The 16,161-nt window shown below is 42.1% G+C and overlaps 1 protein-coding gene across 2 annotated transcripts in view; it reads left to right on the plus strand.

Moving 5' to 3' along the window:
• Positions 1–15,320, plus strand: part of SSPN (sarcospan) — a 91,739-nt gene extending 76,419 nt beyond the window's left edge. Inside the window, exon 5 of one of the 2 annotated variants that reach the window (XM_067008933.1) lies at positions 15,074–15,320. In XM_067008933.1, the coding sequence (XP_066865034.1) occupies positions 15,074–15,102 (29 nt within the window). In that variant the 3' untranslated portion in view covers positions 15,103–15,320. Of the gene's footprint in view, positions 1–8,600; positions 8,701–15,073 lie in introns of those variants that run through there. The other variant, XM_067008934.1, reaches the window with a different exon arrangement.
• Positions 15,321–16,161: the final 841 nt, after the last annotated feature.

Raw genomic sequence — 16,161 nt, forward strand, 5'->3', positions numbered from 1 at the left:
TCTTCCTCCCTCCCTTCCTTTCTTTATTCCCTCCTTCCTTCCTCCCTTCCTTTCTTTATTCCCTCCTTCCTTCCTCCCTTCCTTTCTTCCTCCCTCCCTTCCTTTTATTCCCTCCTTCCTCCCTCCCTTCCTTTATTCCCTCCTTCCTTCCTCCCTTCCTTTCTTCCTCCCTCCCTTCCTTTCTTCCTTCCTTCCCTCCCTTCCTCCTTTCTTCCTTCCTTTCTTGACTTTCTACTTTTTTCTCCCTTTTGTTTTGAGCCGTGTGGATTAAAGGCTCTTGGCACTCCAGCCAGGTGTCAAGGCTGTGTCTCTGAGGTGGGAGAACTAACCTCAGGACACTGGTCCACAAGAGACCTCTCAGCTCCACGTAATATCAAATGGCGAAAATCTCCCAGAGATCTCCATCTCAACACCAAGACCCAGATTCACTCAAGGACCAGCAACGAACAGTGCTGGACACCCTATCCCCAACAAAGAGCGAGACAGGTCTACAGCCCCATCCATTAGCAGAGAGGCTACCTAGAATCACAGTAAGGCTACCGACATCCCCATACACGCCCCCAGACGTGGACCTACCCACCAGGGAGACGGGATCCAGCCTCATCCACCAGAACAGGGGAACTGGTCCCCCCAACCAGGAAACTTGCTCAACCCACTGAACCAACCTCAGCCACTGGGGACAGCCACCAAAAATAGATAGAAATTCGAACCTGCAGCCTGCAAAAGGGAGACCCCAAACACAGTAAGATAAGCAAAATGAGAAGACAGAAAAACACACAGCAGATGAAGGAACAAGATAAAAACACACCAGACCTAACAGATGAAGAGGTAATAGCCAATCTACCCGAAAGAGAATTTGGAATAATGATGGTGAAGATGATGCAAAATCTTGGAAATAGAATAGACAAATTGCAAGAATCAGTTAACAAGGACCTAGAAGAAATAAAGAGGAAGCAAGTAACAATGAGCAACACAATAAATGAAATGAAAAATACTCTAGACGGGATCAGTAGCAGAATAACTGAGGCAGAAGGACAGATAAGTGACCTGGAAGATAAAATAGTGGAAATAACTACTGCAGAGCAGAAGAAAGAAAAAAGAATGAAAAGAACTGAGGACAGTCTCAGAGATCTCTGGGACAACATTAAACGCACCAACATTCGAATCATAGGGGTCCCAGAAGAAGAAGAGAAAAAGAAAGGGACTGAGAAAATATTTGAAGAGATTATAGTTGAAAACTTCCCTAATATAGGAAAGGAAATAGTCAACCAAGTCCAGGAAGCACAGAGAGTCCCATACAGGATAAACCCAAGGATAAACACGCCGAGACACATAATAATCAAACTGTCAAAAATTAAATACAAAGAAAACATATTAAAAGCAGCAAGGGAAAAACAACAAATAACACACAAGGGAATCCCCATAAGGCTAACATCTGATCTTTCAGCAGAAACTCTACAAGCCAGAAGGGAGTGGCAGGACATATTTAAAGTGATGAAGGAAAAAAACCTACAACCAAGACTACTCTACCCAGCAAGGATCTCATTCAGATTTGATGGAGAAATTAAAACCTTTACAGACAAGCAAAAGCTGAGAGAGTACAGCACCACCAAACCAGCTTTACAACAAATGCTAAAGGAACTTCTCTAAGCAAGAAACATAAGAGAAGGAAAAGACCTACAAGAACAACCTGAAACAATTAAGTAAATGGTAATAGGAACGCACATATCAATAATTACCTTAAATGTAAATGGATTAAATGCTCCCACCAAAAGACACAGACTGGCTGAATGGATACAAAAACAGGACCCATATATATGCTGTCTACAAGAGACCCACTTCAGACCTACGGACACTTACAGGCTGAAAGTGAGGGGATGGAAAAAGATATTCCATGCAAATGGAAATCAGAAGAAAGCTGGAGTAGCAATTCTCATATCAGACAAAATAGACTTTAAAATAAAAACTATTACAAGAGACAAAGAAGGACACTATATAATGATCAAGGGATCGATCCATGAAGAAGATATAACAATTGTAAATATTTATGCACCCAACATAGGCGCACCTCAATACATAAGGCAAATACTAACAGCCATAAAAGGGGAAATCGACAGTAACACAATCATAGTAGGGGACTTTAACACCCCCCTGTCACCAATGGACAGATCATCCAAAATGAAAATAAATAAATAAACACAAGCTTTAAATGATACATTATACAAGATGGATTTACTTGATATTTATAGGACATTCCATCCAAAAACAACAGAATACACATTTTTCTCAAGTGCCCATGGAACATTCTCCAGGATTGATCATATATTGGGTCACAAATCTACCCTTGGCAAATTTAAGAAAATTGAAATCGTATCAAGTATCTTTTCTGACCACAACGCTATGAGACTAGATATCAATTACAGGAAAAGATCTGTAAAAAATACAAGCACATGGAGGCTAAACAATACACTACTTAATAACGAAGTGATCACTGAAGAAATCAAAGAGGAAATCAAAAAGTACTTAGAAACAAATGACAATGGAGACACGACGACCCAAAACCTATGGGATACAGCAAAAGCAGTTCTAAGAGGCAAGTTTATAGCAATACAATCCTACCTTAAGAAACAGGAAGCATCTCGAATAAACAACTTAACTTTGCACCTAAAGCAATTAGAGAAGGAAGAACAAAAAAACCCCAAATTTAGCAGAAGGAAAGAAATCATAAAGATCAGATCAGAAATTAATGAAAAAGAAATGAAGGAAACAATAGCAAAGATCAATAAAAGTAAAAGCTGGTTCTTTGAGAAGATAAATAAAATTGATAAACCATTAGCCAGACTCATCAAGAATAAAAGGGAGAAGACTCAAGTCAATAGAATTAGAAATGAAAAAGGAGATGTAACAACTGACTCTGCAGAAATACAAAAGATTATTAGAGATTACTACAAGCAACTCTATGGCAATAAAATGGACAACCTGGAAGAAATGGACAAATTCTTAGAAATGCACAACCTGCCAAGACTGAACCAGGAAGAAATAGAAAACATGAACAGACCAATCACAAGCACTGAAATTGAAACTGTGATTAAAAATCTTCCAACAAACAAAAGCCCAGGACCAGATGGCTTCACAGGCGAATTCTATCAAACATTTAGAGAAGAGCTAACACCTATCCTTCTGAAACTCTTCCAAAAGATAGCAGAGGTAGGAACACTCCCAAACTCATTCTACGAGGCCACCATCACCCTGATACCAAAACCAGACAAAGACGTCACAAAGAAAGAAAACTATAGGCCAATATCACTGCTGAACATAGATGCAAAAATCCTCAACAAAATACTAGCAAACAGAATCCAACAGCACATTAAAAGGATCATACACCATGATCAAGTGGGGTTTATTCCAGGAATGCAAGGATTCTTCAATATACGCAAATCAATCAACGTGATACACCATATCAACAAACTGAAGGAGAAAAACCATATGATCATCTCAATAGATGGAGAGAAAGCTTTTGACAAAATTCAACACCCATTTATGATAAAAACCCTGCAGAAAGTAGGCATAGAGGGAACTTTCCTCAATATAATAAAGGCAATATATGACAAACCCACAGCCAGCATTGTTCTCAATGGTGAAAAACTGAAACCATTTCCACTAAGATCAGGAACAAGACAAGGTTGCCCACTCTCACCACTCTTATTCAACATAGTTTTGGAAGTTCTAGCCACAGCAATCAGAGAAGAAAAAGAAATAAAAGGAATCCAAATAGGAAAAGAAGAAGTAAAGCTGTCACTGTTTGCAGACGACATGATACTATACATAGAGAATACTAAGGATGCTACCAGAAAACTACTAGAACTAATCAATGAATTTGGTAAAGTAGCAGGATACAAAGTTAATGCACAGAAATCTCTGGCATTCTTATAAACTAATGATGAAAAATCTGAGAATGAAATTAAGAAAACACTCCCATTTACCATTGCAACAAAAAGAATAAAATATCTAGGAATAAACCTACCTAAGGAGACAAAAGACTTGTATGCAGAAAACTATAAGACACTGATGAAAGAAATTAAAGATGATACAAATAGGTGGAGAAATATACCATGTTCTTGGATTGGAAGAATCAGCATAGTGAAAATGACTGTATTACCCAAAGCAATATACAGATTCAATGCAATCCCTATCAAATTGCCACTGGCATTTTTTACAGAACTAGAAAAAAGAATTTCACAATTTGTATGGAAACACAAAAGACCCCGAATAGCCAAAGCAATCTTGAGAACGAAAAATGGAGCTGGAGGAATCAGGCTCCCTGACTTCAGACTATACTACAAGGCCACAGTAATCAAGACAGTATGGTACTGGCACAAAAACAGAAATATAGATCAATGGAACAGGATAGAAAGCCCAGAGATAAACCCACACACATATGGTCACCTTATCTTTGATAAAGGAGGCAAGAATATACATTGGAGAAAAGACAGCCTCTTCAATAAGTGGTGCTGGGAAAACTGGACAGCTACCTGTAGAAGTATGAAATTAGAACACTCCCTAACACCATACACAAAAATAAACTCAAAATGGGTTAAAGACCTAAATGTAAGGCCAGACACTATCAAACTCTTAGAGGAAAACATAGGCAGAACACTCTATGACATAAATCACAGCAAGATCCTTTTTGACCCATCTCCTAGAGAAATGGAAATAAAAATAAACAAATGGGATCTAATGAAACTTAAAAGCTTTTGCACAGCAAAGGAAACCATAAACAAGACCAAAAGACAACCCTCAGAATGGGAGAAAATATTTGCAAATGAAGCAACTGACAAAGGATTAATATCCAAAATTTATAAGCAACTCATGCAGCTCAATAACAAAAAAACAAACAGCCCAATCCAAAAATGGGCAGAAGAACTAAATAGACATTTTTCCAAAGAAGATATACAGATAGCCAACAAACACATGAAAGAATGCTCAACATCATTAATCATTAGAGAAATGCAAATCAAAACTACAATGAGATATCATCTCACACCGGCCAGATTGGCCATCATCAAAAACTCTAGAAACAATAAATGCTGGAGAGGGTGTGGAGAAAAGGGAACACTCTTGCACTGCTGGTGGGAATGTAAAATGATACAGCCACTATGGAGAACAGTATGGAGGTTCCTTAAAAAACTAAAAATAGAACTACCATATGACCCAGCAATCCCACTACTGGGCATATACCCTGAGAAAACCATAATTCAAAAAGACTCATGTACCAAAATGTTTATTGCAGCTCTATTTACGATAGCCAGGACATGGAAGCAACCTAAGTGTCCATCAACAGATGAATGGATAAGGAAGATGTGGCACATATATACAATGGAATATTACTCAGCCATAAAAAGAAATGAAACTGAGTTATTTGTAATGAGGTGGATAGACCTGGAATCTGTCATACAGAGTGAAGTCAGAAGGAGAAAAACATATACCGTATGCTAACACATATATATGGAATCTAAAATATATATATATATATATATATATATATATATATATCATGAAGAGATTAGTGGTAGGATGGGAATAAAACACAGACCTACTAGAGCATGGACTTGAGGATATGGGGAGGGGGAAGGGTAAGCTGTGACGATGTGAGAGACTGGCAGGGACATATACACACTACCAAATGTAAATTAGATAGCTAGTGGGAAGCTGCAGCATAGCACAGGGAGTTCACCTCTGTACTTAGTGACCACCTAGAGGGGTGGGATAGGGAGGGTGGGAGGGAGGGTGACAAAAGAGGGAAGAGTTATGGGAACATATGTATATGTATAACTGATTCACTTTGTTGTAAAAGAGAAACTAACACACTATTGTAAAACAGTTACACTCAAATAAAGATGTTAAAAAAAAAAGAAAAGTGGCCAGGCTCCTGCTTATCTCCTGCCGACTAAGTGACTAATATGAAATCAGCCATGGGGGAGCCTGCCATGGCCTCCAAACAGGCTTCTCCGCTCAGTGCGGTGCCCTTGGCAACACAACAGAAGACTGGGGGAGCTGGGAGAGGCCTGACCAAGGAGAAGGAAAGAATGGCATGAAATACGATGCAGCTGCTGAACTTTCTTTTCATTAACTTTAAATTATATCAATTTCTAGACTTTTGGATACCTACTGAAGGGAGAAAAAAGGCTGAAAAGACAATCTGTCTGCTTTTAGCCTAACTCAAATTGAGCAAGAATGAGAGTAATTCAGCCTGGGGCAGAAAGACAGGACCACCACTATCCTTGCTCTCTACCCTCCAATTTTATTTAGCTAGACATTTCCATTCCAGCTCTCCTCCTCTGAGACAAGAAAAACACAGCTCCAGAAGGAGGCTGTCCCCACAGCTGGCTCCTCTGCCCCAGCCTTACCCCCACCCGGAGTGACTCAGCCAATCAGCCACTTGCAGGGTGGGAACAGGGCAGGGAGCCTGTAATGTGGCTGTGGACGTGTGTGCCATCTTTCCAGCTCGCTTATTCTTGCTCTCCCAAAGCTCACCTACCAGAAATGGCCTGTAGTATCTGGATCATTAAGTTATTTTTGTACTCCATGTTCCAACTGCCTTTTGGGGAAGAGGTGACCAGGAAGATACTTCTTGGTTATGCTAGGCCAGCTGAGATGGGGGTGGATGGATGGGAATGTGGCGGGTAGAAGGGTGGGTATCATCTCTCATCGCCAAATTCCCAAGTGTTCAAGATCTTAGCACTCCAAGCCCATAACTGGCCTTCTGCCCCAAGGTGCTTTTTTTTTTTTTTTTTTTTTACGGTACGCAGGCCTCTCACTGCTGTGGCCTCTCCCGCTGCGGAGCACAGGCTCCGGACACGCAGGCCCAGCGGTCATGGCACACGGGCCCAGCCGCTCCGCAGCATGTGGGATCTTCCCAGACCGGGGCACGAACCCGTGTCCCCTGCGTCGGCAGGTGGATTCTCAACCACTGCGCCACCAGGGAAGCCCCCAAGGTGCCTTTTATTATAACTGGATCCATAGATCTTTGAATGCTCTGAGCTTTTCCAGAACACTTGTGCCTCTTGGTCACAGGATAAAAAAACAAGGGCAAGAGGAAAAGGAAATGTAAAAGATTCAATTCTCCAATACGTGTTTATTGAATGCTTACTTTGTGTTAGTCATCATTCTAGGAGCTGGATGTGTAGAGGTTAACAAAGCTTATATTCATGCAGGAGAAACAGACAATCAAAATATAAGCAGATAAATAGAACATTTTTGATAGCAGTAAGTTATGAAGAGCAGAGTCTTATGGGAGAGAGCGAAGGGGCAGGGTAACACTGAGATGGTAAGGGAAGACCACTTTCAGGACATACCATTTGATCTGGCACCTCAGTAATGAGAAGGAACGAGCCATGCAATGATCTGGGGGGAAAAGCATTCCAGGCAGAAGGAACAGTGAGAGTTCATGCCCAGGAATGAGGTTAGGCAGCCAGAGAAAGAGAAAGAAGATAAAGGAAGCTTGATCAGAGCGTCAGAGGGGAAGGCTGCTACCAGATGGGGGTGAGGAGCTAAGCTGGGGTCAGATCTCAGAGGTATTTGTAGGCCAGGGAAAAGAGTTTGGGAGCCACTGGAGTGTTTGTAAGCAGTGCATTCACAGGAACTTTACCTCTGTTTCCCATTCCCACATATGACACATACACACGTACACACACACACACGCAGGGAAGATACATAGGATAGAAACTGAGTTTAGATTATGAAAATGTTTTGCATATTTATAATTGGATGTTACTTTAGATTTGCTATTTAGAAGGATGAATGCTTTCTCAGAAATGCAAGAGGAAGGGCTAGGTTGGAAAATAAGGCAAATGTTTCCTTGAGGCCTTTTTATAAAATTAATACCTGAAATGGAATGGAGCCATCCACACACAAGTCATGGGGGACATTAATCTTTCAATGACCACTCTTAAGATATTTTGTTATGACTAGAACAGGGACACAATAGGGAAGAGAAATGTTGCTTTCTTTCCTCCCTTCTTTTCCTTACTCCTTCCTTTCTCTTTTTTCTTCCCTCCTTCCTTCCTTCTTCCTTCCTCCTTCCTTCCTTCCTTCCTTCCTTCCTTCCTTCCTTCCTTCCTTCCTTCCTTCCTTCCTTCCTTCCTTTCCTTTCTTTCCTTTCTTTCTTCCTCAAGAATTTTAAGGAAAGGAAAGGAAAATCTGAGAGAAAAGGGAGATGATTTTTATTTATTTATTTTTTGCGGTGTGCGGGCCTCTCACAGTTGTGGCCTCTCCCGTCGCGGAGCACAGGCTCCGGACGCGCAGCCTCAGCGGCCATGGCTCACGGGCCCAGCCACTCCGCGGCACGTGGGATCTTCCCGGACTGGGGCACGAACCCGTGTCCCCTGCATCGGCAGGTGGACTCTCAACCACTGTGCCACCAGGGAAGCCCCAAGGGAGATGATTTTTATTACAAACTGTGCTTATGTCTAATATGGCTAAAATTACATAATGTTATTCTTGTAAAAGGAGGAAGTTTTAAACACCTAGTGATTAGAGGCATTTTTCAGACTACAAGTAAGCAGAGACTGCATACCCACAGAATTTCTTGTTGTCTAAAGCAAATATGTACAAAAGTCAAACACAGGAGACGGCTTAAAGATGGCGGAAGAGTAAGACGCGGAGATCTCCTTCCTCCTCACAGAGACATCAGAAATACACCTACACGTGGAACTTCTCCTATACAACACCCACCGAACGCTGGCAGAAGACCTCAGACCTCCCAAAAGGCAAGAAACTCCCCACATATCTGGGTAGGGCAAAAGAAAAAAGAATAAACAGAGACAAAGAATAGGGACGGGACCTACGCCAGTGGGAGGGAACCGTGAAGGAGGAAAGACTCCCCCACACTAGAAGCCCCTTCGCGGGCAGAGACTGTGGGCGCCGGAGGGGGAAGCTCCGGAGCCGCGGAGGACAGCTCAGCCACAGGGGTGCGGAGGGCAAAGCGGAGAGATTCCCGCAGAGGATCGGTGCCGACCAGCACTCACCAGCCCGAGAGGCTTGTCTGCTCGCCCGCCGGGGCGGGCGGGGCCGGGAGCTGAGGCTCAGGCTTCAGTCGGATCCCAGGGAAAGGTCTGGAGTTGGCAGAGTGAAAACAGCCTGAAGGGGGCTAGTGCGCCACGGCTGGCCGGGAGGGAGTCCGGGAGGAGTCTGGAGCTGCCGAAGAGGCAAGAGACCTTTTCCTCCCTCTTTGCTGCCTGGGCGCGAGGAGAGGGGATTAAGTGCGCCGCTTAAAGGACCCCCAGAAGCGGGTGCGGAGCTGCCGAAGAGACAAGAGACTTTTTCTTGCCTCTTTGCTTCCTGGGGCGCGAGGAGAGGGGATTAAGAGCACCGCGTAGAAACGGGCGCGAGCCACGGCTGTCGGCACGGACAGTAGAGACGGGTGTCGGACACTAAGGTTGCTGCTGCCACCACCAAGAGGCCTGTGTGTGAGCACAGGTCACTCTCCACACCGGCCCTCCCGGGAGCCCGTGCAGCCCGCCACTGCCGGGGTCCCGGGATCCAGGGACAGCTTCCCCGGGAGAACGCACGGTGCGCCTTGGGCCGGTGCAGCGTCACGCTGGCCTCTGCCTCCACGGACTCGCCCCGCCCCCGTGCCACGCCCTCCCCCCAGCCTGAGTGAGCTGGAGCCCCCGAATCAACTGCTCCTTTAACATCGTCCTGTCTGAGCGAAGGGCAGTCGCCCTCGGACGACCTACACGCAGAGGCGGGACCAAGTCCAAAGCTGAACCCCAGGAGCTGTGCGAACAGAGAGGAGAGGGGGAGGTCTCTCCCAGCAGCCTCAGAAGCGGCGGATTAAAGCTCCACAATCAACTTTAAGTGCCCTGCATCTGTTGAAAACCTGAATAGACAACAAATCATCCCAAGTTGAGGAGGTGGACTTTGGGAGCAAGATATACTATTATTTTCCCCTTTTTTTTCTTTTTGTGAGTGTGTATGTGTGTGCTGTTGTGTGAGATTTTGTCTGTATAGCTTTGCTTTCACCATTTGTCCTAGGGTTAGACCGACCCGTTTTTCTGTTTTTTTTTTTTAATATAAATTTTTCTTCTTAATAATTATTTTTTATTTTAATAACTATACTTTATACTACTCTGTCTTCTCCCTTTCTTTCTTCCTTTCTTCCCTCCCTTCTTCCTTCCTTCCCCCTTCTTTCCTCCCTTCCTCTCTTCCTTCCTCCCTTTCTTCCTCTGCACCTTCCTTCCTTCCTTTCTTGCTTCCTTCCTTCATTTCTTCCTTCCTTTCTTCCTTCCTTCCCTCCCTCCCTCCTTCCTTCCTTTTCTTTCCTTTCTATTTTTTCTACCTTTTATTTTGAGCCGTGTGGATTAAAGGTTCTTGGCGCCCCAGCCAGGCACCAGGGCGGTGTCTCTGAGGTGGGAGAACCAACCTCAAGACACTAGTCCACAAGAGACCTCCCAGCTCCACGTAATATCAGACGGCGAAAATCTCCCAGAGATCTCCATCTCAACACCAAGACCCAGCTTCACTCAAGGACCAGCAAAGAACAGTGCTGGACACCCTATCCCCAACAAAGAGCAAGACAGGTCTACAGCACCATCCATTAGCAGAGAGGCTGCCTAAAATCATAATAAGGTTACCAACATCCCCAAACACACCACCAGACGAGGACCTGCCCACCAGAAAGACAAGATCCAGCCTCATCCACCAGAACAGAGGCACTAGTCCCCCCAACCAGGGAATCTACTCAACCCACAGAACCAACCTTAGCCACTGGGGACAGCCACCAAAAACAACGGGAACTACGAACCTGCAGCCTGCAAAAAGGAGACCCCAAACACAGTAAGATAAGCGAAATGAGAAGACAGAAAAACACACAACAGATGAAGGAGCAAGATAAAAACACACCAGACCTAACAGATGAAGAGGAAATAGGCAGTCTACCTGAAAAAGAATTCAGAATAATGATAGTAAAGATGATTCAAAACCTTGGAAATAGAATAGACAATTTGCAAGAAACACTTAACAGGGACCTAGAAGAAATAAAGAGGAAGCAAGAAACGATGAGCAACACAATAAATGAAATGAAAAATACTCTAGATGGGATCAATAGCAGAATAACTGAGGCAGAAGGACAGATAAGTGACCTGGAAGATAAAATAGTGGAAATAACTACTGCAGAGCAGAAGAAAGAAAAAAGAATGAAAAGAACTGAGGACAGTCTCAGAGACCTCTGGGACAACATTAAACGCACCAACATTCGAATTATAGGGGTCCCAGAAGAAGAAGAGAAAAAGAAAGGGACTGAGAAAATATTTGAAGAGATTATAGTTGAAAACTTCCCTAATATAGGAAAGGAAATAGTCAATCAAGTCCAGGAAGCACAGAGAGTTCCATACAGGATAAACCCAAAGAGAAACACTCCAAGACACATAATAAAAAGTCAAACACATAACTTTTTACATAACAAAGTTAATGTCTGAAGAAAAACTATGATGGACTTGGGCAGAGTAGTTATTAACAAAGAATAAATGAAAAGATGAATTACTTGTAGATATATTTTTATTCAGTTCATCACATTAATCCTTTGCCAACTTAAAGGCATAATGAAAGACAAAGTATTTTAAGAGAGTAAAAAAAGGAGAGTGTACATAAAAGAGTAGGAAAAGTTACTCTAATTAAGCAAAATACTTAACTCTGAAAAATGTGGACACTTTCTGCCATCACATATTTTATTTTCACAGTGATTCGGAGCCCTAAATAAGTTAGATTTTTAAATTTCATTTTTACCTCAGAGATAGCTCCTTCATTTGAATAGACATTGGAAGTTAACTCAATGACTAAAAATCTAAAGAAGTATGGGAGACTGAACATTGGCCCCCCAATAGATATCCATGTTCTAATCCCTGGGTCCTATGAATATTATCTTATATGGCTTTTAGGACTTTGCAGATGTGATTAAGTGAAGGATTTTGAGGTGGGGAGATTATCCTGGATTATCCAGGTGAGCCCTAAACATAATTACACGTATTTTTATAAGAGAGAGGAGAGGGGGGTTTGACACAGAGGAGGATAAGACAGTGTGAGCACTGAGGCAGAGGTTGGTGTGATGTGGTCACAAGCTAAGGAGTGCCAGCAGCTACTGGAGCTGGAAGAGTCAAGGGATGGGTTCTCCTTGAGAGCCTCTGGAGGGGGCTGCAGCCTTGCCCATACCTTGGTTTTGGTAAAGTGAAGCTGATTTGGACTTCTGGACTCCCAAACTGTGAGAGAATAAATCTCTATTGTTTTAAGCCACCCGGTTTGTGGTAATTTGTTACAGCAGCCATAGGAAACCAACGCAAAAAGGCATTCTGAATTAACACACACTGACATCTTAAAAGAAGTAAAAATAGCTGTGAGGGGGCAGGAGAATTTTTTTTTTAATGAGGCAGCATTGAAAATTATCTGATTTCTGTATCAGAGGAGTAAAACACAGTACTTATTTCATTGTTCAGTACCCACAACTTCTTCAAAGAAAAATGGATAATATCTAGGTCATATTGGCTGGTACAACTTTAGTACTAACCATATAGAAAGCATTGATTCTTCACTTGTTGAAAAAACTATAAACTCTTAAACATTTTTTATGTCAACATAATACATGCACATAAGTTAAAAAATCACATGGTACAGAGAAGTTTAAGCTGAGAGCTAATTCTCTTCCTTGAGAAATTAAAAGGATTAAAGGGGAATTTTATGAATAACTGTATGCCAATAATTTCAACAACTTAGGTGAAGTGGACAAATTCCTAGAAAGGCACAAATTACCAAAACTGACTCAGGAAGAAATAGAAAATTGAAATAGATCTACAATAAGTAAAGAAACTGAACTGGTAATTAAAAATCTTCCCACAAAGAGAAGTTCAGGCCCAGAGAGCTTTACTGGTGAATTCTTTCTAATATTTACAGAAGTAATAACAATCCTTCAAAAAATCTTCCAGAAAGTAAACGTGGAAGCACTTCCCAACTCATTTTAGGAGGCCAGTATTACTCTGATACCAAAGTCAAACAAAGACATCACAGGAAAAGAAAACTATAGACCAATAACCTTTGTAAATACAGACACAGTAATAATTAAGACAATTTTAGCTAATTGAATCCAGCAACATAAAAAGTGAAGACAAGGTAGGATTCATTCCAAGAATGCAAAGTTGGTTCAAGGTCTGAAAATGAACCAAAAATATGAAGGACAAACACCACATGATCATCTCAATAGATACAGAAAAAGCATTTGACAAAACATCATATTCATTCATGATTAAAAACATGCAACACACGAAGACTAGAAGGGAATTTCTCCAACCTGTGGATGTAGTGATGCTTTCTGAATTCTCTAAATTTACTGCAGTCATCTAATTGTGATAAATTTTATTATACACAAGTTATACCTCAGTGTAGCTATTATAAAAAAACAAAAAATGTCTAAGGTGTTTAATTCTTATCAGTAGAAGCTGCTATAGGCCAAAAGTGTACCTTTACTATGTTCCCTTTGGAGCACAGCTCTTTAAGATTGCTCAATCAATCTTTAGTAGTTTACTCAATTGAGATTTTAAAAACTAACCATATTCCATGGACTATACAACCTATAGCCTGGCATTCAAGTTATTACATGTCTTTGCTACAACTTATTCTCTACTCTCTACTCTGTTTCCCTCAAAGCAGGTTTTTGTACCCATTTCTCATCTCTGAGCCTTTGCTCATGCTGTGCCTTTCATCCACTAGGTGGTACTTTTGGCACTTGTAGCTTCATTGCTAATCAAAAGACCTCAGGGTAGTTTGAAAGAGAAAAACGCATTATTTAAACAGGCCATTTGTTAGTTGGGTAGTCACAAGCTGAAGAGGGCCTTTATCAGGTATGCTTAGACAAATTTAACTCACACTTATAGAATCAATCTTTTTCTTCTCCTCAGCAAATGTTGAATATGAAGGGTCTCATGTTTCAGAATTTTTCCAAAATGTGGGTTCCTTGGGCTGTATGCACACAAAAGCCAGTCTTATGAGGGAGCAAGTGGGCAGCTGCACTAGTAATGGGGCTTCATTCATTAATTCTTCAACCAATATTCATTGAGCAACTGCTTTGTGCCAAGCGCTGTTCTAGATATTGGAAGTGCAGCAGTATACAAAGCAAAGTCCCTGCCCTCATGGGGTCTGCAGTTGGGAAAGAGATAACCACTAAGCAAATAATTACTGACGTTTGGTCTGTAAGGGCTTTGGAAAACCCTGAAAAGCAGGAAAGGGAGAAATGGGGATGGTGGAGGTGGCAGTCACCATTGTATGCGGAGTGGACACCCAAAGCTTTGCTACCAAGATGACATTTAGTACCTCTGTAGGAAACAAGGGAGGGGGTATCATGCAGCTCCCTTGGGAAAAAGCAACCCAGGTGGAGAGAAAACACAATATACAAGGGATTGTAGGCAGGAGTACTCCGGGTATATTCATGTAAGAGCAGGAAGGGCACGTGCGTGGGTATAGCATGGAGTGGAGGAGGGTACATGATGGAGATTAGTTCAGAGTGGTAGAGGTGGTGTGGCTTGTAGAGCATGAAGGGCCTTGCAGGGCATTTTAAGACCTTTGACTTTACTCTGAGTGAAAGGGGAGCTACTGAAGGATTTTGAGCAAAGAAGTGATATGATCTGACTTCTGTTTTAAAGGGATTACTCTGGCTGCTATGTTGAGATTGACTGTAGTAGGGCGGAGGCAGAAGCTGGGAGACCAGTTAAGACACTATTGCAATAATCCTGGCAAGGGGTGATGGTGGCTTAGATCAGGGTATGAGGAATGGGAGAGATGAGAAGAGACCATGTTTCGTACATATTTCTAAGGAAGAGACAACACGATTAGCTGATGATTAGATACAGGGTATGAAAGAAAGAGAAAAGCCAAAGATGATGATTTATTTTAATTATTTAACAGAAGTTTATGTGGTACTAATTATATGCCAGGCACTGTTCCACTTTCTTGACAAATATTGACTCATTTAATCGTTGCAATAGGCTCATGAGATAAGTACTATTTTTGTCCTCCTTTTCCTGCCTTCAAGGTTTTGGCTCTGAGAAGCTGGGAGGATAAAGCTGCCATTTACTGAGAGAGGGAAGAGCACACGAAGAGCAGGTTCAAGTTGATGTGTTAAGGTTGAGAAGACTGAAGCAACTGTGTGAAGATGCCAAAGCAGGGGGTTGGTTATGCAAGACTGGAGTTAAGGAGAGTGATCTGGTCTGGAGACGCACGCTCAGTGTAAAGATGGTATTTAAAACCCTGAAACTTCTTGATGACACCTCTAGGAGAGTCGAGATCCAGCAGAGAAGACGACCAAGCACCGAGCTTGAGGGCATCCAGTATGAATGAGGACATGAAGTATCAAAGAAGACAGAGCAATAGCCAAAAAGCTTGGCATCCTGGAAGCCAAGTGAAGAAAGCAAAGGAGGAGAGGGGGAGAAACTGTGTTCGATGCCGCAGCTTGGTCCAGGAATAGGGAGCTGAGAATTTATTCATTGCTTACTTTGAAAAGAGCTATTCCATTGAGTGGTAGTGATGAAAGTTGTAGTGCAAAAGGGGTCAAGAAAAAATAGGAGGAGAAGTATAGGAAATGATGAATAAACAGAACTCTTTTGAGACATTTCCTTTAAAGAGGAATAGAGAAATATGGCAACAATCAGAGAAGAGTATCGATAAAGTCAGTAGAGGGTTTTTTTTGGGGGGGAGGGTGGTTGTTTCCTTTTGTTTTAAAGATGGGTGAAATTATGGCATAGTTGTATGCAGATGGAAACGGTCCAGTAGAAAAGGGAAAAAAAAATGTTGATACAGGAGACAGGAGATTAAATGACGCTAGTGAGCTGATGAGAGAGGATGATAACGTACTGGGCTTGGATTAGATAGAAGCAGAGACAATTCATCTCTTGGTAAACGGAGGGAAGGCAGGATATATGGTAATAGATGCAATTATGTGGGGAGATGTGGTTGACATTTGTGGAAGTTCTTTGCTGATTGCTTCTCTTTTCTCAGTGAAATAGGAAAAGAGTCATAAGCTGAAAGGGAAGGACGGAAGAAGTACTGGAGCTTTGAAGAGAGCAAAGTTGTGAAATGAACATCTAGGAAAATGAGGACTATTACCCAAAACATTAGCTCAAC

The sequence above is a fragment of the Kogia breviceps genome, chromosome 12 (genome assembly GCF_026419965.1).
Source record: "Kogia breviceps isolate mKogBre1 chromosome 12, mKogBre1 haplotype 1, whole genome shotgun sequence".
NCBI classification, from domain to species: domain Eukaryota; kingdom Metazoa; phylum Chordata; class Mammalia; order Artiodactyla; family Physeteridae; genus Kogia; species Kogia breviceps.